Source organism: Fundulus heteroclitus, chromosome 11 (assembly GCF_011125445.2).
Source record: "Fundulus heteroclitus isolate FHET01 chromosome 11, MU-UCD_Fhet_4.1, whole genome shotgun sequence".
In the NCBI taxonomy this organism is placed as follows: Eukaryota; Metazoa; Chordata; class Actinopteri; order Cyprinodontiformes; family Fundulidae; genus Fundulus; species Fundulus heteroclitus.
This window is the reverse complement of record NC_046371.1, coordinates 16,257,737-16,283,802: the sequence shown is the minus strand read 5'-3', so window position 1 is coordinate 16,283,802 and position 26,066 is coordinate 16,257,737. Positions and strand designations below refer to the sequence as shown.

The following is a 26,066-nucleotide window of genomic DNA, read 5'->3' as shown; positions in this document are numbered from 1 at the left end:
GTGCAGGGTGCCGAGGACAGGATCTGCTTTCTGGAGTATAGCCAGCTGCTCAGGACTAAGCGACTCTAGCCAGTTAACCGCTGGGTTCTCTGAGAAGGGTGCAGATGGCTGATCCTCCACTGACTGAGTACCATTGCAATTTATAAAGCTTTGAGGCTCTATGCAACGCACAGCCAGTGGCACAACATCATCCACATCTTCCTCAAATTTTTCCCACCGCTCATGAATCTTCTGGCAGTACTTGCACCCTTTGCATGGCAGATCTGCAGGATTTACCCCTGCTTGGTAACAGTCACATTTTTCCATATTTTCTTTTGGCAGCCTTGACATGGCATCTGCATTAGCGTGCTGCTTACCGGCTCGATGCTCAATGTGGAAGTCGTACTGGCTCAACTCCTCAAGCCAGCGAGCTAGCTGTCCTTCAGGGCACTTGAACCGAAAAAGCCAGGTGAGACTGCCATGGTCAGTCCGAAGTAGGAACTTTCTTCCTAGAAGATAGTGGCGGAACTGGCGTGTGAAACGCACAACAGCGAGTAATTCACGACGGGTGACACAGTACCTTTGTTGAGCTGGTGTAAGCTGACAGCTGGCATAGGCCAAAACTCTCTCTTCTCCCCACTGGACCTGTGACAGGACAGCACCGACACTGTTGTTGGAGGCATCAGTATCGAGAATGAACTTGCCTTCAGGACGGGGATATCCCAGCACAGGTGCGGTAGTCAGTCTCTCTTTGAGCTTAGTAAAAGCAGCCTGATGTTCCTCTGTCCATACAAACACAGTCCCCTTTTTGAGAAGATGATGAAGGGGGTTTGCCAGCTCTGCAAAACGTGGGACAAATTTGCGATAGTAGTTACATAGCCCCAGGAAAGCTTGTAACTCTTGCAGATTGTCAGGGGATTTCCACAGCTGTACATCTTTGACAAGAGCTGGATTCGGTCTGACTCCTTCTCCACTCACAATATGGCCGAGAAAGAGAACTTCTTCTTGAAGCAGGTGACATTTTGATGGCTTTAGCTTGAGCCCATGGCTCTGAAACCGTTGAAAAACCTGCTCGAGACGATCTAAGCTTTGGTCTACTCCGTTTCCAACGACAATGACATCATCCAGGTAAATGAGAAGGGTTTCCCATTGAAGGCCTCTAAGGACAAGCTCCATTGCCCTTTGAAAAGTACTCGGAGCATTACAGAGTCCAAATGGCATTCGGGTGTATTCATAAAGGCCCCATTTGATGATGAATGCCGTCTTTTCACGATCGTTATTGTCCACTGCAACCTGCCAGTAACCAGACTGAAGGTCAAGGGTAGAGAACATGGTAGCTCCACCGACAACATCAAGGCATTCTTCAATCTGGGGTAGCGGATAAGCATCCTTGATAGTCAAACTATTCAGACTGCGGTAATCTACACACCACCTTACTCCTCCATCTTTTTTGCGTACCAGGACCACTGGAGAAGCCCATTCAGAAACTGATGGCATGATTACTCCGGCTTCCAGCATAGCTTTAAGATGTGCTTCCTCTTCACCTTGAAATCCCAGAGGGGTTCTTCTGACAGGTTGGCGTACAGGCTTAGCAGACCCAGTGTCAATCTTGTGTGTCACAGCAGACATGTAACCAAGATCAGTCTCACTTTTAGCAAAGATGGACTGGTATGAGAGTAGTAGTTGAATAAACCGCTGTTGTTGTCCTTCAGTTAGAGCTTCACTTGTAGCAACAACCAAGCCTTGGAGGTGCTCGGGAATATCAGAGATTGTTGCTACTCTTCCTACCAGCAATGGCGATGCATTCTCTTTCACACAACTAGGCTCAGTGCTTTCACATGTGGGTTCAGGAAAAGCTTCAACAAGGACTCCAAGGCATGCTCCTTTTGGTAAAGCTGTTCTCTTGGTTGAAAAATTGCATACCCTGACTGGCACCTTTTTTTTCATTGTGACAACGACACTTGCAAGGGCCACATTTTCTGCAATGTCTGCAGGCTCTAGCACAGCTGTAACTTCCGGCTTTGGGTCCTCCACTTCCCCCCACACAACACATTCAGATGAAGCTGGTATGATGATGGTTTCCCCAAGAGTCACTCTAGCTACACAGTAGTCTGAACCATTGTCACGCACAATTTTTGAGGGCACCTGTTCACTTCCAATAAAAACCTTTCCACGTGTATAGATGACAACATCATGGGCTTTCATCAGATCCAATCCTAGGAGAACAGAGTCTCTTATTGGAGCAACATGCACATCCCAGTTGAAAGACTTTGATCCGATTTGAAAGGTCACTGTGAGTCCATGTTTGGCTTTCATGCCATCTCCAACTCCTGCATTCAGTAGGTAGGTCTGGTGAAGGTCTACAGGTGCTGTTTTGCTCTCCAGGAGACTTTGGTATAGCTTTTCCGATATCACAGTTGTTTGAGCTCCAGTGTCTGCCACGGCTTGTGTTGAAATGCCATTTATGATCAGAGGAACTTGTAAACTCTCACCTCTCTTCTTGGTGCAGCCAATCTGCCGCCCTTGTAATTGGGGATCTGTGATAGGGGCTCCATCTGACTGCAGCATGTGGTCTGTAGGCTTTTCATTATGATTACATGCAGCCACAGGGCTGGGTGGCCTAACACAGTCCTTTCTGAAATGTCCTGTCTCTCCACATTTAAAACATGGGCCAGCTGCTCCACGATTTGGGCTTGGTGTTTGAGAGCGCCCTCTGGTGTTTTGCACCTGTTGATAACTTTGCTTTCTTTCTGGTACAAAGCTCTGGGCTGCTTTTGCCTGTTGGGCTCTTGTGTTGCCAGGCTGGAGACTTTCAACCTGCAGCTGTAGATTTCCAACCGTGTTAACAATAGTCTTAACTTGTTCCATTAATGCAGCAAACTGGTCAGATGTAAAATACTGGGGGGTCTGGACCCTGCGGGACACTGTAGCAGTGTCTTCACACCTGTCTTCTTCGTCAACCCATGAGATGCGTCTTGCTCTGTTCTTTATCTCAGTGTCACGGCCTACAGTAGCTTTGAAGTTATGCTCATGGGCCTCCACCAACTTTTGGGCCTCAACAAGGGAACTTGGATCACGATTCATTACTTCATAGGCCACCTTTTGGTTTCGTAAGCCTTTGAGGAAAGCATCAGTTGCTAGCTGGTCCTGTAATTGGAGGTCTACTCCTGAATACGCAAGTGTGACAAGGCGTCTCACCTCCTCTGCGAACTCAGCTGATGTTTCTCGCCCTTGTCTGAGTTCTCCAAGCTTCCTCCTTATGGTGGTTGGGGGGTCTTTTTTTCCAAAGCGTTGAGCAAGTTGCTCCACCAGCAGAACATAATCTTCCCTTGTGCGTTCTGGTAATGAGCAGACGTACCGCACTGCAGCTCCTCTTAAACACTCATGTAGTCTGTCCACTCGCTCCACAGCACTCCACCCATACTTCCTGGCTTGACGTTCAAACGGCATCAAAAATGAATCCCAATCCTCGTTTCCATCAAACGTAGCTAATTTAGGCCTCTGGGGTTCTGGCAATGTATGGTAATGGGCTGCAGAAATATTTTGCCTCCTATCATCATGGTAAGCAGGTGTGTTGTGGGCTTCACGCTCAGAGTCTCTTATTTCCCTGCGTCTACTGTCAGGTTCAGAAGCTATAGTCCGCCTTGACGGCCCTGTGCTTCGAGATCTTTGATTTATGACCTCCAGTTCAGCTGCGAAGGACACATTATCCCTTGGTCTAGTAGTCACATCAAAAGAGACACTTGGCTCAGGTGCATGTCTTTCTCTTGTCTGTGTTGGGATTATGTTTGCCCCCCCATTGGCAGTAATAAGTGATGGTGTGGGTTGTTGTGCAGCTGATTGTCCTGTAATGTGTGAAATGACAGGGGCCAGCATCCTTTGCAGGTTTCTTGTTTGTTGATTTTGATTTTCCAAGAGAGCTTGTAACCATTTAGGAGCTGTTTCTGCCTCTCCCGGGGCTGATGTAGCGCCTTGCAATTCTTCTGTCATTTTTTATTTTATTTTTTAAGGTCTTTCTTGCACTTCCTGTTATGCTCTTATTGTGAAAGGACCGCACCGGAAGTTGTGCGCGGATGCGCTTCGGTAACTTCACTACTTCTTTCTTCTGCCTTACAAGTCGTAGCGTAACTTGGCTTATTAGCTCCGGATGCCTCAGGATCTAGTTTTTTCTTTTTTTCTTTGGATTAACAGATAGAAGTTTTAAAATCCCACTTCTGACACCAGTTGTCGTGTTTTACCTTGCGGTGGCATGGAGGTGCGTGGATGTTCTGATGAATAACACGACAAGGAATCTTCTTTAACTGAACTTTACTTGCTCCGGCAACAGGTGAGTTACAGACACAGCTGGCGGTCGATACACTGCGTTGTTTTGGCCTCTCGCTCTGGCACAGACAGCGTTTTAGCAGTGTCCATACAGCGAGCATTGAGTGCCTTTACAACTTAACAAAAGATAACAACACTCTCGCGATAACCTCAGGTTATCTAGATGACTGTGCTGCATTTACTGACTTAACACTAGGCTCGGAGAAATCAAACAAAATACAAAAACATTCTTTTATGCTCATAACAGCTTAAACTGCCTTACAATATATTTGTGCCAAAAGCTTTGAGTATTTCCGTCTGCTTAAAGTCGGTCATAGAAAAATACTAAATGCCTGTATTTCTATTATTTCCTGCACCAACAGCCAAACTAGTTTTAATGTACATCCAAAAAAAAATAGAATTAGAATTGATTAATTCATTTATTTATATAGTTATCATTTAAAAACTACTATAAAGACACATAATAAATGTTCATTTTAAGGCTTTCTTTTTTAAGGCCCAAAATTCAGAGTATCAGACCAACAGAAAATATTTTTAATACTAACATGTTCATGTCCATGTCTGGTCTGTGCAACAATCACTGACACCTTCCACGAGGAGATTAAGCCACACAAGGTCATCGCTAAACACAATAGCTGTCCATGAATTTTGAGAAGAGTGGAAAATACGTGCAAAAAAAAAAAAGTCTGCAAGTAATAATGATCATCACAGCCTTTGAAGTAAAGGCCGTACATGAGCATGAGGGAGATTAAGTAGCCTTGGACTGCTCTAAAGTCATTTCATCAAGGGCCCCTACACACTGACATGTTTCTGAGAATAAAGTCATAAAAGTATGAGAATAAAGTGGCGTTTTTATAAGAACACTTACAAAAAAGGGCAGCCTGCATTAAAACCAGGAATGTGGAGCGTCTTGTAAAGTTATACTTTGGTATCTGTTTCACAAAGAAGGAGATACTAAATCCTGCTGTAGAACCTGTTTGTCAACTCTTTACTGAGGATCTGGTCCCACTTGACTTGGTGGTCGACTCCCCTTAGTGGTCAGATGCAGTACCATTACAATTTAAGAGCGAGCATGCAGATATTTTTATTTAATTGCAATTTTATTACTTGCTGTTGTTATTGTGTTTTTTTTTTTTCATTTTGCCTCTGTCTGTTTTCTGTGATTGCAGCATGTTTCTTTTGCAGCATTTTTCTGTTGCAATAAGTTTTTTTTTGTATTTTGGTGTTTGCATTAGTCATGTTTGCAGCTTCCATGTAGGCTCAGCCGTTTCTTGCAGGTTGCACCTACCTATCGGCCACTGCAATGACCTACTTTCACTTTATTCCACATTTAACCATGGCAAACCTGTTTATTTCTTTTGGGGTTAAGCATTTGTGATTACTTATTGAGCAAATAATCTGAAAAAAAAATAGAATCTCAGATATAGTTTTGCTTTTGCACAGTTTATTGATATTTTCTTTTATGCCCTATTTCTATTTATTGTATGTTTGCTGAATCTTATGAGAATCAAGGAATTGAGACGCCTGATCAATCTCTGATCGTTCTGAGCAACTTCCAGTGAACATATTTGAATTTAGAGATCTGTTCCCAACTAATCTTTTTTCAGGGTTATAGATCCTGAGGTGAAGAGAAAAGGGTCAGGGATCAGTTCTCATATCTGAAATGTTTTCACCTGTCTTGCTTTTTAAGAAAACATTTTAAAACCTGTTTTTTTATCTAAACCTACTGCAGTAAATTTAATGTTTGTGTTTACTGTCATGGAAATTCACTGCAATTATTCTATGAAAGAACTGGCACATAATCGTAGGTTCGCATAAGTGGTGCGCAGGTGTTCATGCACTATGGGGGTGAAGCGTGCCAAATAAAATGTAGTAACGCTCATTCACATACCTAAATTTTGGGGATGTAAAAGTGAGCAATCTGTAGTCCAAGATAGGCCTTATCCATTATTTTCAAACGGCAGACTGAATCTGAAGAGCAAAAAACAGTGCATGTTCTCGGAAAAGTGGCAGCAGGAGGTGAGCAGGCTTCAAACTAATGATGAACGGAGATGTGGTGCAGAATATGCTGTGAAAATCCCATTATGGCGGACAAACAGCAACTTTTAAACAGGCACTAAAAACTTCAGCCATCCAGCTTTTGATAAGCATGCCAATAGCAGAGAGCAGCAGAAAATAGTTCAGATAACTGATAATGAAACGAGATGCAGCGAGGACCAGATGTCCAGTGTGGTCCAATTGACAAATGAAAAGAAAAACTGAATGAAGAACAGCATCAAGCACTGTGTAATGTTCTGTGGCATCTCTGCATTTGGGGCCAGTGGGGCCTGGCCCCACCAGGGGTCGCTGTGGAGCTCTATGTTCACAATAATCAGTGGGTCAAAAATTCCCTTACCAATAAAATTCTGTTATAAAAATTTATATATTAATGTGTATATATATATATATATATATATATATATATATATATATATATATATATATATATATATATATAAAGTCTGCCAGAAAACTGACAAGCTCAGTAGATTAAATCCTCTTGAAGCGCCTTGATGTTGTTTAAATAATGAACATCTGAAATGCCCAACATGCTCTCAGTAGACAGCCGTGGGGCATAAATCCTCTGGCCCCAAGCTCGGATCGTATAATCAGAATACTGGAATTGCACACGTTGCGTTTACGGTCTGCCGGATAGTGTGCGATCATCTCGGCGAGGCAAATTTATTTGTATAGCACATTTCAGCACAAGGACAATGCGAAGTGCTTTAGATGATTATAACATTAGAAAAAAACCCAGAATAAAACCAAGTTAAAAAAAACAGTTGGAACGAATGTAGGAAAAATTAAACAAAATAAAACATGGGAAAATGGAAACCAAAAGCAAATGTTAATCTAGTGCTGCTTGTCCTTGCTAGCTCACTGAAGGACTGATGGAGGAAGACAATGAGAAAGAAAGTGAGGATGATGATGATGATGAGATTTTGTAGGATAAAATATGTTTCAGTGCGTCTGTGGGAAGTGATTAAAAAGCTGTAATTTCTTTTAGTTTTCAATGTTAGAAAAGCTAATATTTGCTCATTTAGGGTGCTCATCTTGCTCATCTTGCTCATCTTGTCCTAAATGATCGATCATGTTCATGCCAAACAACCATTGTACAGCGCATACAGCTAAAACCAGCTGATTAATTGGGCGGAGCTGCCACTGGGTTGCAGGGTGAGTTTCCAGACATCAATAAAAATGTACTTATTGCCAAAAAAAGGCAGGCTGAATGGAAAATGAGACGGAGGTTTGGGGGCCACACAAAATCCATCCAAGGACAGCAAAAAGCCTCTGGGCCGCAAGTTAATCAATTACTCGTGAACTATCAATTCCCATTTTACAAAGTTTTTGGTTCGCTGGGGTGAAACATTTTGCTGATCTTGTCTTTCAAATAAAATTCATACAAGGACAGTATATCTTAAAGTCAGACGGACATATTTATTCCTTAATGTTACATTATAATACAGGAAAAACATGGAAACACTAAGAAGAGGTCAAAGACATGGCTGTCTGGATTTAGGGACACAGTCACGAGGCCAGGACAAGATAGTTGCAGAACTTTCAGCATTTGAACGTTTAAAAAAGAAACTGCACTGGAACAGCCACATATGTGAAAACCTGGCATGAAAACTATTTGATGACAAAGCAGCAGTAAAGAAGAAGTGGTTTTAAACCATGTGGAACAATGACAGAAAGTCTGTTAGAACAAAATTACCCTGGCAATAAATGTTTTTTATATCTGTGTAGGATAACCTAATCCAGGTTTAAAGGTTGTATATGTGTTGTATTTATTTATTTATCTATTTATTTTTGAGTTGGAGAAGTTCAAACATGTTCTAAATGCAAAAAAGCATCTAATTCAGCCTTTAATGAACTTTCAGAAATTACAAACTAGGTTTAGGGTGTTCATAAACTGGTGTGACCACTGAGCATGTAAAACCCCACAAAGAAGAGAAAACTTTAGAGCATTTCTGACGTGAACATCTCTGTTTCTTCCAGTTGACTCTCGTGGCTTCATCATGGCTTCTCAGGGGCTTCAGATCCTTGGTATCCTGCTGTCCTTCATCGGCTGGCTGGGCACCATCATCACCTGCGCTCTGCCCATGTGGAAGGTTACTGCTTTCATTGGGCTGAACATCGTCACCTCACAGGTGATCTTTGAGGGCCTGTGGATGTACTGTGTGACCCAGATTACAGGGCATTTGCAGTGTAGAGTGTACGACTCCTTACTGCAGTTGCCTCAGGACCTGCAGGCTGCCAGGGCCATGGTGATCATCTCTGTGATTGTTGGGGCGTTTGGCATACTGACTGCCATCGTTGGAGGGAAATGCACCAACTGCATGGAGAATAAGGCATCCAAAGCTAAAGCCTGCATCGTTTCTGGAGTGATCTTCATAATAACCGCCTTACTGATCCTGATACCGGTGTCCTGGTCAGCTCGCACCATCATCAGTGGCTTCTACAACCCTGTGTTGTTCTCAGCACAGAGACGGGAGCTTGGCGCTGCGCTCTACATCGGCTGGGTCTCTGCAGGTCTGCTGCTTCTAGGAGGGATTCTTCTATGCAGCAACTGCCCCCAAAAGGACAGCAGACCATACATATCTGCCAAGTTCAGCCATGCAAAAACCGTGTCATCAAATAAGTACGTCAGGTTTCATGGCCAGAAGGGTTTCTAATTACGTTACAAAAGATGCAATGACTTGAATATTTCTTTTACTGAATTGAATACATACAAGTTTTGATTTAACTTATTTTATTTTTAAACTACCATTTTCTTAAGATAAATCTTTATCGTAATCATCAACCTGAGTAGGACGATGCATAATATATACTATTCCATTCTGATTTGCTCACATGAAGGTAATTCTTGGACTCCATTTTTGGACTCCATCTATGCTCAGCTGACGCTTGTAATTCTATAATGCAGTATTTTTCAAATAAAATCAAAAGAATTCACCAGTGCCTGTCTCCTATTCTGTCACCTCTCTGATTTTATCAACAAATCGAAATCTTCCACCTGTTCACTTGATCCCATTCCGTTTACCCTGGTCAAATGCTGCCCTCAATCTCTCCTCCCCTTCATGACTGCCATCATCCACTCCTTGCTTTGCTCTGGAATTGTTCCCTCTCTTTTTAAAACTGCTATTATCACTCCTATCGTGAAGAAACCTGGATCAAATCCCAACAATTACAATAATCTAAAAAACACTGGAAAAAACGGTCGCTTCTCAACTTCACTCTCAATTAACTTACAACAACCTTTATGAACAGTTCCACTCTGGATTCTGTCCCCGTCACAGTACTGAAACCGCCCTCTTAAAAATAACCAATGATCTTTTAATAGTAGCTGACTCTGGTCTAATCTCCATCCTCATTCTTCTTGATCTAAGCACAGCCTTTGACACAGTTTCACACTCTACCCTACTCCATCGACTTTATACAATTGGCATCACTCATACTCCCCTAGCCTGGTTTCATTCCTACCTTTCTGGCCGCACTCAGTTTGTTCAGATTAAGTCCTATCGTTCCAACTCCTCTCCAGTTACAACCGGTGTTCCCCAAGGCTCTGTCCTGAGACCCCTACTCTTTATCATTAACATTGTCCCCCTTGGCAATATCTTTAGGAAATTCAATATTAATTTTTTTCTGCTATGCGGATGATACCCAGCTCTATCTTTCCTGTAAGCCAAACTTTTCACTCCCTCCTCTTTCATTAATCTCCTGCTCCGAAATAAAATCCTGGTTCACCTCCAACCTTCTTAAATTGGATAACGACAAGACAGAAATCCTCCTAGTGGGAACCAAATCTCCATTATCCAAAGCTGACAGTTTCTCCCTGTCACCTGACAACTCCATAACCTCCCCCTCACCTCAGGTCAAGAGTCTGGGTGTCATCCTTGATAGTATCTGGTCCTTCTCCTCTCACATTAACAACCTTACTGGCTCTGCTTACTTTCACTAACACAATATCAATCGCCTTCGCCCCTCTCTCTCCCCTGGTTCCACCTGTGTGTTCATAGTCTTGTCACTTCCCGCATCGATAACTGTTACTCTCTTCTTTTTGTTCTTCCTCAAAATCCCTTCACAAGCTTCAGGCAGTACAAAACTCAGCAACTCGCATCATTCCTAGAACCCCTCCTTCCATCACATCACCCCAGTCCTGCAGCAGCTCCACTGGCTACCTGTCAAGTTCAGAATTCAGTTCAAAATCCTCCTACATATTTTTAAAGTTATTCACAATCTTTCCCCTCCCTATCTCTCTGATTTACTTCCAATTTCAACTCCCTCTTGCACATCTACCACTCACCTCTTTGTTCCTTCCGCCAGTCTTAGCACCATGGGGAGCAGAGCTTTTTCTCGGTCTGCACCCACACTCTGGAATTCACTCCCCCACTGACATCTGCAATATCGAGTCTTTACCCTTGTTCAAATCAAAACTCAAAACCCATATGATCAACATTGCCTTTTCATTATGATTTTCTGTTACTTTCTTGTGTGTAGTTTGTGTTGTTTCTTTTAATTATGACGATGTTGCTTTTACCATTTATTGTTTTTTATCTGTACAGTGTCCTTGAGTGTTTTGAAAGGAGCTTGAAATAAAATGTATTATTATTGTCAGGATGCAGCTTGTAGGCTGCATGCTGAGCCTCCCTTGCTCTCTCGCTTCCCTGCGCAGCTTGATTGGTTCCACCTGTCAGGCTGCAATTATCTCTGATTTGTTTCCACCTGTTGTCACCTCTATATATACCCACCTCATTCTGTTCTCGTTGCTGGTCCGTAGTGTTCAACTCCTGCTCAGTCTCTGCCAGAAATCCTGTGTTAGCGCTGTTTTTGCTCTGTCAGCAAGAAGACTTAGCTTAGCTCTATTTTTGCTTAATCACTGCCCAAAGACTCTACTTCAGCTCTGTTCCAGCTCACCCTCGGCCAGAGACTCCGTTCCAGCTAAGTCACAGCCAGAGACTCCGTTCCAGCCCAGCCTCATCCCAAGACTCTGTTCCAGCTAAGTCACAGCCAGAGACTGCGTTCCTACTCAGCCCACAGTTTAGGGTTCGCCGACTCCGGTGTTCCGCTGTGGTCTCTGTCTTCGGGTCCTGTGCTCCGTTCTGGTTTTAAGTTCTCGGCTGCTGGGTTCCGTCATGGTCTCAAGTTCTCAACTCCTGGTCTCAAGTTATCAACTCCTGGTGTTCTGTCCTGGTCTCAAGTTCTCAACTCCTGGTCTCAAGTTCTCAACTCCTGGTCTCAAGTTCTCAAGTTCTTGGCTCCTGTGTTTCGTCCTGGTCTCAAGTTTTCAAGTTCTTGGCTCCTGTGTTTCGTCCTGGTCTCAAGTTCTCAAGTTCTTGGCTCCTGTGTTTCGTCCTGGTCTCAAGTTCTCAAGTTCTTGGCTCCTGTGTTTCGTCCTGGTCTCAAGTTCTCAAGTTCTCGGCTCCTGTGTTTCGTCCTGGTCTCAAGTCATCGGCTCCAGTGTTCCTTCCTGGTCAGACTCTCCGCTCTACTCTTGTCGGCCAGCTTCTGCACCCTACATCTCCGTCTGTTAAAAGACTCTGGGTCCCCTTGTCATCCATCATCCACACTGTTCAATAAACTCACTTTTAAGAACTAGCTCTGTGTGTGCGTGCTGTGTCCGGGTTCATCCCAGAAAAATACCATGACAATTATTATTATTTATACGATAAATGCACCACCAGGTCTAAAGAAATCGGGACCAGAAAATTTACCTGGAATCGGCTAAGATTAGTGATCAGGTCAAATTCGTAAGAAATTGATACTTTATTCCCATTCATTAAATGTACCAAAACCAAGAACTCCCACTTTTATTGACCCATAAAAGGATCAACAAACAACTTGCACTCTGACACACCTTTTGAGTAAAAAATCAAATAATTCTTGGCATTCCATTGTTTTCTGTTGTATTTGGAAACCACTACTTTCAAAGAATCTGACACATTTGACCTCCTTTTTATGTCCATAAGGCACAAAAACAAATGTTTTTAAACAACACCATAAATATTGGTCCAGAAAGGCCTGATTTGTGCATTTCTGATATGTACAGTTATGACTTCTAGGATACCAGACACCAGATGATCTTAATGCCGCTATTGAACCAACGTGGACTTCCTGAACATCTCAGCAGGGGCCTTCATGCCATGCTGTAGTGATGCTGTAAATCACGTAAAAGAAAGCTCTGCCACAGAGGAAACATACCGTGCAGTACACAGCCAAACATCTCTGTATTCAAAGTATGTTAACTATGAGTCATATAAATGTGCTATTTTTCTCATTTATGTAAATGACCCTTTTACATTTCACACTCATTAAAGTGTTTCACTAATGAGGCTACATGGTTTTAATTTCTTACATTTCAAAAACGGAAACTGTTATAAAGTTTATTTTCTTAGCCTGTGAGCCATTAGTGCAGTCTTTACTATTAAAATCTTTCTGTAGACAGGTCACTTTGTTTCCGCCTATGGAATGGATAGTGAACCACGAAAATGAAAGGTGGGCACAGAGAAGCTCGGAGAAAAAAGGCTCAAAAACCTAAAAGTGGACACAGCTAAATGTGCCAAATTTAGAAGTGTTTTGCACTGCAAGTGTGACTGTTCAGCAGCGCCATCAAATGCAGCTGCAGACGTGTTGAGAGCACAGCAGTAACACCGAGGAAGAAGCAGAATGAGTGGAGGAGGAAGAGGAGGAGGAGGACAGAGATGTGACCCTGCAGGGACCAACAGAGGAGGAGGTCCAAATAGTTGCTAACAGCCCAGTAAGAAGTAGCAGAACATGTTAACACTGGCAAAACTGAAAAATTAAGAAAATATTTATTCACTTCTTTATTCACACCTTTATTCACAAGGAGAAATTTCACTGCTGTAGCAGCATTGGGAAGGAATAGGGATTAGATCCTGGCTTGCAGTAACAAAAATACATATTTCTGTAAAATGTGCAATCTTTGGGCTATAGAAGATACCTTGTGTCAGCATTATGAACAATTTCATACAACACACGGATATTTCATGTAGGGAGGGGGGAGGGCTGTTGGGTGTGTGTCGGGGGAAAAACTTCACTGAATGAAGAACTGCCTTGTTTTAACCAGAAGTTCACCAGAGAGACACCTAAATTTACGTTAAAGTGAGACCTCTTGTTGGAACATGAGCTTTGTTGTTTTGATTTTCAATGTATTGTGCCATTCATAGATCAAGCGAATATAGAGTAACAAATATGCATTACCTGTTGTTTTCATCAAATACTTTTTTACTCTTACTTGAATAATTTCGTGGCTGGTTACTTTGGAATTTTACTTGAGTAAAAACACACACTTAAGTTTCTAGTAGTAGTGCTACTCTTACTTTAGAACAGTTTTGGGGTAAAAAAAAAATAAGATATTCAAGCCTGTCTGCTGTTGCAATGACCCGGATAACTGAGATTTTACACAGACATATTACATTTTCTTGTAAGAATATAAAATTATTTATACTGTACCTTAACTAATCCCTGCTTTCTTTTTCTTTTCCTTCCCATCCCTACAACTCGCTCTTTATCTCTTTCTCATTCTCTTAATATTTTTATACTATAAGACACCACTTTTTATGCAACATGTATTTTTTGCCTTACTTTTGGCCCCATTGTCTTTTTTTTATATATAAACAGTATGCTTCATTAAACACTGGAAAGACATCTTTAGCAATGTTTCTTGGAAAAACAAAGTGCCAGACACAACAGCAAGTAAAAGAAGGTACAAACCCTCTCTAAAAACAGGAAGTATGCCAAAACTCTAGGGAAGTCAATGTGATGCCCAGAAGACACTTGGAGGGAAGAAAGAAAAGGTAAAGATTTTTGTTCATGTCTTTTTCAAACAGATCATGACTGTAATCTTTCACAATATTTTAGAACATCAGCATACTTATGTTGGAAATATTAGCGTGCTTGTCTTTGCTGAACATCTGCTCACACTTGACTTGGAGGACAACTCCAAGCTGAAGTTGTCTTCAGATTGCTGCCTCCAATTCAGGAAGGGCTATTCCATCTATTTTTCACTTCCTTAACCGTCTTTAATCTTGTCTTCTTTGAAATCTGCAATATTTAGACTCTTTAAAACTTGTCTGTATTATTCTGCACTAATGGAAGAATCTTTTAAACCTAGTTTGTGATTTGTGAAATGTTTTTCTCATCTTTTTCAACATTAAAACCGGTCAGAATCCTCAACTTCATTAATGACTTCTGTTCACTATACATCGTATGTATTGTATACGTAGAGCAGCAATTATAGAACCCACAAAATAGGCTAGAATCTGTTTGTGTTAATAAAGATCTCTGTGACTGTTATAAATTATTGTGGTCTCGAATTGCCAGATTAGGGTTAGTTTTTATCAGCACTGTAGGTCGATAGTTTTAAACAGTCCATTTAGGTCAGTCTTCAAGTCAAAATACCTCACAGGCCTCAAAATAATGTTTTTCTTATGATTAAAATGCTAAACATTTTCTGAATCTTTTTCTTTTTTGCCCAACAATAAACTAAACCTGTAATATTCAGATGAAACATGAGAGGGAGGTTTGGGGGCCACACAAAATCAATCCAAGGACAGCAAAAAGCCTCTGGGCCGCAAGTTAAATCAATTACTCGTGAACTATCAATTCCCATTTTACAAAGTTTTTGGTTCGCTGTGGTGAAACATTTAGCTAATCTTCTCTTACAAGTAAAACTCATACAAAGACAGTATATCTTGAAGTCAGACGGATATATTTATCCTTAATGTTACATTATAATACAGGAAAAATATGGACACGGTAAGAAGAGGTCAAAGACATGGCTGTCTGGATTTAGGGACACAGTCACGAGGCCAGGACAAGATAGTTGCAGAACTTTCAGCATTTGAACGTTTAAAAAAGAAACTGCACTGGAACAGCCACATATGTGAAAACCTGGCTTGAAAACTATTTGATGACAAAGCAGCAGTAAAGAAGAAGTGGTTTTAAACCATGTGGAACAATGACAGAAAGTCTGTTAGAACAAAATTACCCTGACAGTAGATGTTTTTTTATATCTGTGTAGGATAACCTAATCCAGGTTTAAAGGTTGTATATGTGTTGTATTTATTTATTTATCTATTTATTTTTGAGTTGGAGAAGTTCAAACATGTTCTAAATGCAAAAAAGCATCTAATTCAGCCTTTAATGAACTTTCAGAAATGACAAACTAGGTTTAGGGTGTTCATAAACTGGTGTGACCACAGAGCATGTAAAACCCCACAAAGAAGAGAAACCATTAGGATATTTCTTACGTGAACGTCTCTGTTTCTTCCAGTTGACTCTCCTGGCTTCATCATGGCTTCTCAGGGGCTTCAGATCCTTGGTATCCTGCTGTCCTTCATCGGCTGGCTGGGCACCATCATCACCTGCGCTCTGCCCATGTGGAAGGTCATTGTTTTCATTGGGGCAAACATCGTCACCGCACAGGTGATCTTTGAGGGCCTGTGGATGTACTGTGTGACCCAGAGCACGGGGCATTTGCAGTGCAAAGTGTACGACTCCTTACTGCAGTTGCCTCAGGACCTGCAGGCTGCCAGGGCCATGGTGATCATCTCTGTGATTGTTGGGGCGTTTGGCATACTGACTGCCATCGTTGGAGGGAAATGCACCAACTGCATGGAGAATAAGGCATCCAAAGCTAAAGCCTGCATCGTTTCTGGAGTGATCTTCATAATAACCGCCTTACTGATCCTGATACCGGTGTCCTGGTCAGCTCGCACCATCATCAGAGACTCGTACAACCCTATGTTGTTCTCAGCACAGAGACGGGAGCTTGGCGCTGCGCTCTACATCGGCTGGGTCTCTGCAGGTCTGCTGCTTCTAGGAGGGATTCTTCTATGCAGCAACTGCCCCCAAAAGGACAGCAGACCATACATATCTGCCAAGTTCAGCCATGCAAAAACCGTGTCATCAAATGAGTACGTCAGGTTTCATGGCCAGAAGGGTTTCTAATTACGTTACAAAAGATGCAATGACTTGAATATTTCTTTTACTGAATTGAATACATACAAGTTTTGATTTAACTTATTTTATTTTTAAACTACCATTTTCTTAAGATAAATCTTTATCGTAATCATCAACCTGAGTAGGACGATGCATAATATATACTATTCCATTCTGATTTGCTCACATGAAGGTAATTCTTGGACTCCATTTTTGGACTCCATCTATGCTCAACTGACGCTTGTAATTCTATAATGCAGTATTTTTCAAATAAAATCAAAAGAATTCACCAGTGCCTGTCTCCTATTCTGTCACCTCTCTGATTTTATCAACAAATCGAAATCTTCCACCTGTTCACTTGATCCCATTCCGTTTACCCTGGTCAAATGCTGCCCTCAATCTCTCCTCCCCTTCAGGACTGCCATCATCCACTCCTTGCTTTGCTCTGGAATTGTTCCCTCTCTTTTTAAAACTGCTATTATCACTCCTATTGTGAAGAAACCTGGATCAGATCCCAACAATTACAATAATCTAAAAAACACTGGAAAAAACGGTCGCTTCTCAACTTCACTCTCAATTAACTTACAACAACCTTTATGAACAGTTCCACTCTGGATTCTGTCCCCGTCACAGTACTGAAACCGCCCTCTTAAAAATAACCAATGATCTTTTAATAGTAGCTGACTCTGGTCTAATCTCCATCCTCATTCTTCTTGATCTAAGCACAGCCTTTGACACAGTTTCACACTCTACCCTACTCCATCGACTTTATACAATTGGCATCACTCATACTCCCCTAGCCTGGTTTCATTCCTATCTTTCTGGCCGCACTCAGTTTGTTCAGATTAAGTCCTATCGTTCCAACTCCTCTCCAGTTACAACCGGTGTTCCCCAAGGCTCTGTCCTGGGACCCCTACTCTTTATCATTAACATTGTCCCCCTTGGCAATATCTTTAGGAAATTCAATATTAATTTTTTCTGCTATGCGGATGACACCCAGCTCTATCTTTCCTGTAAGCCAAACTCTTCACTCCCTCCTCTTTCATTAATCTCCTGCTCCGAAATAAAATCCTGGTTCACCTCCAACCTTCTTAAATTGGATAACGACAAGACAGAAATCCTCCTAGTGGGAACCAAATCTCCATTATCCAAAGCTGACAGTTTCTCCCTGTCACCTGACAACTCCATAACCTCCGCCTCACCTCAGGTCAAGAGTCTGGGTGTCATCCTTAATAGTATCTGGTCCTTCTCCTCTCACATTAACAACCTTACTGGCTCTGCTTACTTTCACTAACACAATATCAATCGCCTTCGCCCCTCTCTCTCCCCTGGTTCCACCTGTGTGTTCATAGTCTTGTCACTTCCCGCATCGATAACTGTTACTCTCTTCTTTTTGTTCTTCCTCAAAAATCCCTTCACAAGCTTCAGGCAGTACAAAACTCAGCAACTCGCATCATTCCTAGAACCCCCTCTTTTCATCACATCACCCCAGTCCTGCAGCAGCTCCACTGGCTACCTGTCAAGTTCAGAATTCAGTTCAAAATCCTCCTACATATTTTTAAAGTTATTCACAATCTTTCCCCTCCCTATCTCTCTGATTTACTTCCAATTTCAACTCCCTCTTGCACATCTACCACTCACCTCTTTGTTCCTTCCGCCAGTCTTAGCACCATGGGGAGCAGAGCTTTTTCTCGGTCTGCACCCACACTCTGGAATTCACTCCCCCACTGACATCTGCAATATCGAGTCTTTACCCTTGTTCAAATCAAAACTCAAAACCCATATGATCAACATTGCCTTTTCATTATGATTTTCTGTTACTTTCTTGTGTGTAGTTTGTGTTGTTTCTTTTAATTATGACGATGTTGCTTTTACCATTTATTGTTTTTTATCTGTACAGTGTCCTTGAGTGTTTTGAAAGGAGCTTGAAATAAAATGTATTATTATTGTCAGGATGCAGCTTGTAGGCTGCATGCTGAGCCTCCCTTGCTCTCTCGCTTCCCTGCGCAGCTTGATTGGTTCCACCTGTCAGGCTGCAATTATCTCTGATTTGTTTCCACCTGTTGTCACCTCTATATATACCCACCTCATTCTGTTCTCGTTGCTGGTCCGTAGTGTTCAACTCCTGCTCAGTCTCTGCCAGAAATCCTGTGTTAGCTCTGTTTTTGCTCTGTCAGCAAGAAGACTTAGCTTAGCTCTATTTTTGCTTAATCACTGCCCAAAGACTCTACTTCAGCTCTGTTCCAGCTCACCCTCGGCCAGAGACTCCGTTCCAGCTAAGTCACAGCCAGAGACTCCGTTCCAGCCCAGCCTCATCCCAAGACTCTGTTCCAGCTAAGTCACAGCCAGAGACTGCGTTCCTACTCAGCCCACAGTTTAGGGTTCGCCGACTCCGGTGTTCCGCTGTGGTCTCTGTCTTCGGGTCCTGTGCTCCGTTCTGGTTTTAAGTTCTCGGCTGCTGGGTTCCGTCATGGTCTCAAGTTCTCAACTCCTGGTCTCAAGTTATCAACTCCTGGTGTTCTGTCCTGGTCTCAAGTTCTCAACTCCTGGTCTCAAGTTCTCAACTCCTGGTCTCAAGTTCTCAAGTTCTTGGCTCCTGTGTTTCGTCCTGGTCTCAAGTTTTCAAGTTCTTGGCTCCTGTGTTTCGTCCTGGTCTCAAGTTCTCAAGTTCTTGGCTCCTGTGTTTCGTCCTGGTCTCAAGTTCTCAAGTTCTTGGCTCCTGTGTTTCGTCCTGGTCTCAAGTTCTCAAGTTCTCGGCTCCTGTGTTTCGTCCTGGTCTCAAGTCATCGGCTCCAGTGTTCCTTCCTGGTCAGACTCTCCGCTCTACTCTTGTCGGCCAGCTTCTGCACCCTACATCTCCGTCTGTTAAAAGACTCTGGGTCCCCTTGTCATCCATCATCCACACTGTTCAATAAACTCACTTTTAAGAACTAGCTCTGTGTGTGCGTGCTGTGTCCGGGTTCATCCCAGAAAAATACCATGACAATTATTATTATTTATACGATAAATGCACCACCAGGTCTAAAGAAATCGGGACCAGAAAATTTACCTGGAATCGGCTAAGATTAGTGATCAGGTCAAATTCGTAAGAAATTGATACTTTATTCCCATTCATTAAATGTACCAAAACCAAGAACTCCCACTTTTATTGACCCATAAAAGGATCAACAAACAACTTGCACTCTGACACACCTTTTGAGTAAAAAATCAAATAATTCTTGGCATTCCATTGTTTTCTGTTGTATTTGGAAACCACTACTTTCAAAGAATCTGACACATTTGACCTCCTTTTTATGTCCATAAGGCACAAAAACAAATGTTTTTAAACAACACCATAAATATTGGTCCAGAAAGGCCTGATTTGTGCATTTCTGATATGTACAGTTATGACTTCTAGGATACCAGACACCAGATGATCTTAATGCCGCTATTGAACCAACGTGGACTTCCTGAACATCTCAGCAGGGGCCTTCATGCCATGCTGTAGTGATGCTGTAAATCACGTAAAAGAAAGCTCTGCCACAGAGGAAACATACCGTGCAGTACACAGCCAAACATCTCTGTATTCAAAGTATGTTAACTATGAGTCATATAAATGTGCTATTTTTCTCATTTATGTAAATGACCCTTTTACATTTCACACTCATTAAAGTGTTTCACTAATGAGGCTACATGGTTTTAATTTCTTACATTTCAAAAACGGAAACTGTTATAAAGTTTATTTTCTTAGCCTGTGAGCCATTAGTGCAGTCTTTACTATTAAAATCTTTCTGTAGACAGGTCACTTTGTTTCCGCCTATGGAATGGATAGTGAACCACGAAAATGAAAGGTGGGCACAGAGAAGCTCGGAGAAAAAAGGCTCAAAAACCTAAAAGTGGACACAGCTAAATGTGCCAAATTTAGAAGTGTTTTGCACTGCAAGTGTGACTGTTCAGCAGCGCCATCAAATGCAGCTGCAGACGTGTTGAGAGCACAGCAGTAACACCGAGGAAGAAGCAGAATGAGTGGAGGAGGAAGAGGAGGAGGAGGACAGAGATGTGACCCTGCAGGGACCAACAGAGGAGGAGGTCCAAATAGTTGCTAACAGCCCAGTAAGAAGTAGCAGAACATGTTAACACTGGCAAAACTGAAAAATTAAGAAAATATTTATTCACTTCTTTATTCACACCTTTATTCACAAGGAGAAATTTCACTGCTGTAGCAGCATTGGGAAGGAATAGGGATTAGATCCTGGCTTGCAGTAACAAAAATACATATTTCTGTAAAATGTGCAATCTTTGGGCTATAGAAGATACCTTGTGTCAGCATTATGAACAATTTCATACAACACACGGATATTTCATGTAGGGAGGGGGGAGGGCTGTTGGGTGTGTGTCGGGGGAAAAACTTCACTGAATGAAGAACTGCCTTGTTTTAACCAGAAGTTCACCAGAGAGACACCTAAATTTACGTTAAAGTGAGACCTCTTGTTGGAACATGAGCTTTGTTGTTTTGATTTTCAATGTATTGTGCCATTCATAGATCAAGCGAATATAGAGTAACAAATATGCATTACCTGTTGTTTTCATCAAATACTTTTTTACTCTTACTTGAATAATTTCGTGGCTGGTTACTTTGGAATTTTACTTGAGTAAAAACACACACTTAAGTTTCTAGTAGTAGTGCTACTCTTACTTTAGAACAGTTTTGGGGTAAAAAAAAAAATAAGATATTCAAGCCTGTCTGCTGTTGCAATGACCCGGATAACTGAGATTTTACACAGACATATTACATTTTCTTGTAAGAATATAAAATTATTTATACTGTACCTTAACTAATCCCTGCTTTCTTTTTCTTTTCCTTCCCATCCCTACAACTCGCTCTTTATCTCTTTCTCATTCTCTTAATATTTTTATACTATAAGACACCACTTTTTATGCAACATGTATTTTTTGCCTTACTTTTGGCCCCATTGTCTTTTTTTTATATATAAACAGTATGCTTCATTAAACACTGGAAAGACATCTTTAGCAATGTTTCTTGGAAAAACAAAGTGCCAGACACAACAGCAAGTAAAAGAAGGTACAAACCCTCTCTAAAAACAGGAAGTATGCCAAAACTCTAGGGAAGTCAATGTGATGCCCAGAAGACACTTGGAGGGAAGAAAGAAAAGGTAAAGATTTTTGTTCATGTCTTTTTCAAACAGATCATGACTGTAATCTTTCACAATATTTTAGAACATCAGCATACTTATGTTGGAAATATTAGCGTGCTTGTCTTTGCTGAACATCTGCTCACACTTGACTTGGAGGACAACTCCAAGCTGAAGTTGTCTTCAGATTGCTGCCTCCAATTCAGGAAGGGCTATTCCATCTATTTTTCACTTCGTTAACCGTCTTTAATCTTGTCTTCTTTGAAATCTGCAATATTTAGACTCTTTAAAACTTGTCTGTATTATTCTGCACTAATGGAAGAATCTTTTAAACCTAGTTTGTGATTTGTGAAATGTTTTTCTCATCTTTTTCAACATTAAAACCGGTCAGAATCCTCAACTTCATTAATGACTTCTGTTCACTATACATCGTATCTATTGTATACGTAGAACAGCAATTATAGAACCCACAAAATAGGATAGAATCTGTTTGTGTTAATAAAGATGTCTGTGACTGTTATAAATTATTGTGGTCTCGAATTGCCAGATTGGGGTTAGTTTTTATCAGCACTGTAGGTGGATAGTTTTAAACAGTCCATTTATGTCAGTCTTCAAGTCAAAATACCTCACGGGCCTCAAAATAATGTTTTTCTTATGATTAAAATGCTAAACATTTTCTGAATCTTTTTCTTTTTTGCCCAAAAATAAACTTAACCTGTAATATTCAGATGAAACATGAGAGGGAGGTTTGGGGGCCACACAAAATCCATCCAAGGACAGCAAAAAGCCTGTGGGCCGCAAGTTAAATCAATTACTTGTGAACTATCAATTCCCATTTTACAAAGTTTTTGGTTCGCTGGGGTGAAACGTTTTGCTGATCTTCTCTTTCAAATAAAACTCATACAAGGACAGTATATCTTGAAGTCAGACGGACGTATTTATTCCTTAATGTTACATTATAATACAGGAAAAATATGGACACGGTAAGAAGAGGTCAAAGACATGGCTGTCTGGATTTAGGGACACAGTCAGGAGGCCAGGACAGGATAGTTGCAGAACTTTCAGCATTTGAACGTTTAAAAAAGAAACTGCACTGGAACAGCCACATATGTGAAAACCTGGCTTGAAAACTATTTGATGACAAAGCAGCAGTAAAGAAGAAGTGGTTTTAAACCATGTGGAACAATGACAGAAAGTCTGTTAGAACAAAATTACCCTGACAGTAGATGTTTTTTTATATCTGTGTAGGATAACCTAATCCAGGTTTAAAGGTTGTATATGTGTTGTATTTATTTATTTATCTATTTATTTTTGAGCTGGAGAAGTTCAAACATGTTCTAAATGCAAAAACGCATCTAATTCAGCCTTTAATGAACTTTCAGAAATTACAAACTAGGTTTAGGGTGTTCATAAACTGGGGTGACCACTGAACATGTAAAACCCCACAAAGAAGAGAAAACTTTAGAGCATTTCTGACGTGAACATCTCTGTTTCTTCCAGTTGACTCTCCTGGCTTCATCATGGCTTCTCAGAGGCTTCAGATCCTTGGTATCCTGCTGTCCTTCATCGGCTGGATGGGTATAATCATCACCTGCGCTCTTCCCATGTGGAAGGTCGGTGCTTTCATTGGGGGGAACATCATCACCGCACAGGTGATCTTGGAGGGCCTGTGGATGAACTGTGTGACCCAGAGTACAGGGCAAATGCAGTGTGAAGTGTACGACTCCTTACTGCAGTTGCCTCAGGACCTGCAGGCTGCCAGGGCCATGGTGATCATCTCTGTGATTGTTGGGGTGTTTGGCATACTGACTGCCATTGTTGGAGGGAAATGCACCAACTGCATGGAGAATAAGGCATCCAAAGCTAAAGCCTGCATCGTCTCTGGAGTGATCTTCATAATAACAGCCTTACTGATCCTGATACCGGTGTCCTGGTCAGCTCACATTATCATCAGAGACTTCTACAACCCGATGGTGATCTCAGCACAGAAACGGGAGTTTGGCCCTGCTCTCTACATCGGCTGGGGCTCTGCAGGTCTGCTGCTTCTAGGAGGGGGTCTGCTATGCAGCAACTGCCCCCCAAAGAACAGCAGAACCTACATATCTGCCAAGTTCAGCCAAGCAAAAACCCTGTCAACAAATGAGTAAGTTGTGTAAGTCTCTTGGCCAGAGGGGTTTTTAATTACGTCAAAAAAGATGCCATGACTTAAATATTTCTTTTACTGAGTTGAATACATACAAGTTTTGATTTAACCTATATTCTTTTTAAACTACCATTTTCTTAAGATAAGTCTTTATTGTAATCCTGAGTAGTATGATACATATGATAAATGCACCAACAGGTCTAAAGACCAGAACATTTTTATTCACCCATTAATGGATCAACAAACAGCTTGCACTCTGACACACCTTTTGAGTCTAAAATCAAATCATTTTGTTATTCCTTTGTTTATGCTGGATTTGTAAAATACTACTATGAAATAAGCTGATACATTTGACCTCCTTTTTATGTCCATAAGGCACAAAAACAAATGTTCTTTTACGTGTAAATCACGTAAAAGAAAGCTCAGCCACAGAGGAAACATACCGTGCAGTACACAGCCAAACATCTCTGTATTAAAAATGCGTTTTTAAAAACAAAGTTTGAAATGTATTAAATCTTGTCTCATGTAAAGGGCCCTCTTAAATTGTACTCTCATTAAAGTATTTCACCGCTGAGGCTCCATGGTCTTAAAACCTTACCTTTGAAACACTGAAACTGCTATGAAGATGATTTTCAGATGGGCCAATCAGATTTCAGGGTGGTCCATTACCCCCCCCCCCCCCCCCCTAGCTCCGCCCCTGCCTGGCAGGAAAGCTATTTGATGACAAAGCAGTCAAAAAAAAAAAAAGAAGTGGCTTTACACCATATGGAACAGTGACAAAAACTCACAAGAACAAAACGACTCTTGCAGTTTTTTTGGGGTTTTGTTTTTTGGTTTTTTTTGGTGTCGAATAATATAATCCAGGTTTAAAAGTTACGGGTGGGCAATATTAATAAAATCTAATATGCCGATATCTTTGGGCTATATCACGATATGTTCAAATAACCTTGAATAACAAATGTTTTTAGCCAAATAGTGCCTAAGTTGCAGTGGCATATCTCATATTAACGTGTCAAACTTTTTTTTGTTTGAAAAATGTATTGCAAAATAAAAAATTATTTAAAATGTTATATTTTAGCCATTTTATAATCACAGCTGCACATAGAAGCTTTTTCACAAATTACAATATTGTCATATTAGAGCTCTTTCGTGATCAACACTGGACCTTAAAAAAAAAAAAAAAGAACATCCCAGCGGCCAAAAGGAACACCAAAGAAAAATCTGACACAAATTAAACCTGAAATAAAAGGTGCTCTTTTGTGCTTAAGGCGTATAAATCTGTATAATAAAAATGTGACAATCCCAAAAACAAAAGCTTGTATTGTGACTTTAAAATCAAACTGACCAGTCGCAGCTACATATTCAGAGCATCTCAAAAATATTTCCGTTGCTCTTTAGGTGCTGAGAAATTTTAAACAAATGTTTTATTTATTTTTTCCGTCATATGGGATTTAGCAAAAGAAGACGCCAGTTTCAACAGTTTCACGGCTGGTTTAATTAAAGTTTCCTTCGGTGTTTGGGGGAGGGGGGGTCGACTAGCGGAGTTTACAAGAGTTGCACTGGATGACTTTTTAGGTGGAACAAATTTGTGCTACTGCTACCTTTTGTGGCAACGGTGTTACGGCATGTTTTGCAATTTTCCACTATTTGGTCGACATCTTTCTTGTGAAATCTAAACCACTGTCTGGACCGCCCGCTGTCACCATAGTTCTCGCTGTCTCGTCAATGTAATCGCACGGGTACGTTGTTATGGGTGCGTGTTTGCGCCAGAGCGCTTTCTGGCTGAATGATGCGTTCACAGAATGTGGGAGAAACTAAACTCACAGTGAATTAAATACAACGGCTCAATCTTGCCGTGAAAATTTGCACGCAATGGTCGCGATAAAGCCATTTTCAATATCGCGCAGAGGAAAACTCGAGATACATCGAGTATATTCGATATATCGCCCACCCCTAGTCTAGGTGCATTCACAGGTACTTTCACAAATCACAAATTGGAGTTTTCAAAATCTGGTGTGACCATGGAAGAAAACAACTTTATAACATTTCAGACGTGGAAAATCTCTATTCTTTCAGTCGACACTCACAGCCTCATCGTGGCTCCTCAGGGGGCTGAGATCCTTGGTATCCTGCTATCCTTCATCGGCTGGATGGGTATAATCATCACCTGTGTTCTTCCCATGTGGAAGGTCATCATTTTCATAAGTGAGAATGTTGTCAGGCGGGTAGCGATCTGGCAGGGCCTGTGTTTCCCAGACCATAATGCTGTGCACCCCTTGCTTGTTCTTCCTAAAGACCTTCCAAAAAAAAGTAAAAAACCTAAAGACCTGCGGGCTGCCAGGGTCAAGGTGATCAGCTCCATGATGGTTGGGGTGTCTGACTTGCTCACGGCCATTGAGCTATAGCTCTTCTAGGACTGGGTAGATAGGCCTTGCTGCAGACAACCTTTTTCATCTATCATGAAACACTGAAATTGGAGACAGCTT

General features: G+C 41.4%; 3 protein-coding genes across 5 annotated transcripts; all 3 read left to right on the top strand.

Moving 5' to 3' along the window:
• Positions 1-4,219: 4,219 nt before the first annotated feature.
• On the top strand, positions 4,220-9,383 carry LOC118564544 (claudin-4-like). Its single transcript, XM_036142970.1, has 2 exons — positions 4,220-4,306; positions 8,341-9,383. The coding sequence occupies exon 2, from the start codon at positions 8,361-8,363 to the stop codon at positions 9,015-9,017; it is 657 nt and encodes a 218-aa protein (XP_035998863.1). The 5' UTR covers positions 4,220-4,306; positions 8,341-8,360; the 3' UTR covers positions 9,018-9,383.
• LOC118564545 (claudin-4-like) lies at positions 4,226-18,076 on the top strand. Of its 3 annotated transcripts, none has more exons than XM_036142971.1 (2): positions 4,226-4,306; positions 15,638-18,076. In XM_036142971.1, exon 2 carries the CDS (start codon positions 15,658-15,660, stop codon positions 16,312-16,314), a length of 657 nt encoding a protein of 218 aa, XP_035998864.1. In that variant the 5' UTR covers positions 4,226-4,306; positions 15,638-15,657; the 3' UTR covers positions 16,315-18,076. The 3 variants fall into 3 exon arrangements, with proteins under 3 accessions (XP_035998864.1, XP_035998866.1, XP_035998865.1); XM_036142973.1 differs by lacking the exon at positions 4,226-4,306 and adding an exon at positions 8,424-8,492; XM_036142972.1 differs by lacking the exon at positions 4,226-4,306 and adding an exon at positions 14,116-14,159.
• A 3,304-nt stretch (positions 18,077-21,380) lies between these two features.
• On the top strand, positions 21,381-24,096 carry LOC118564543 (claudin-4-like). Its single transcript, XM_036142969.1, has 2 exons — positions 21,381-21,458; positions 22,938-24,096. The coding sequence occupies exon 2, from the start codon at positions 22,958-22,960 to the stop codon at positions 23,582-23,584; it is 627 nt and encodes a 208-aa protein (XP_035998862.1). The 5' UTR covers positions 21,381-21,458; positions 22,938-22,957; the 3' UTR covers positions 23,585-24,096.
• Positions 24,097-26,066: the final 1,970 nt, after the last annotated feature.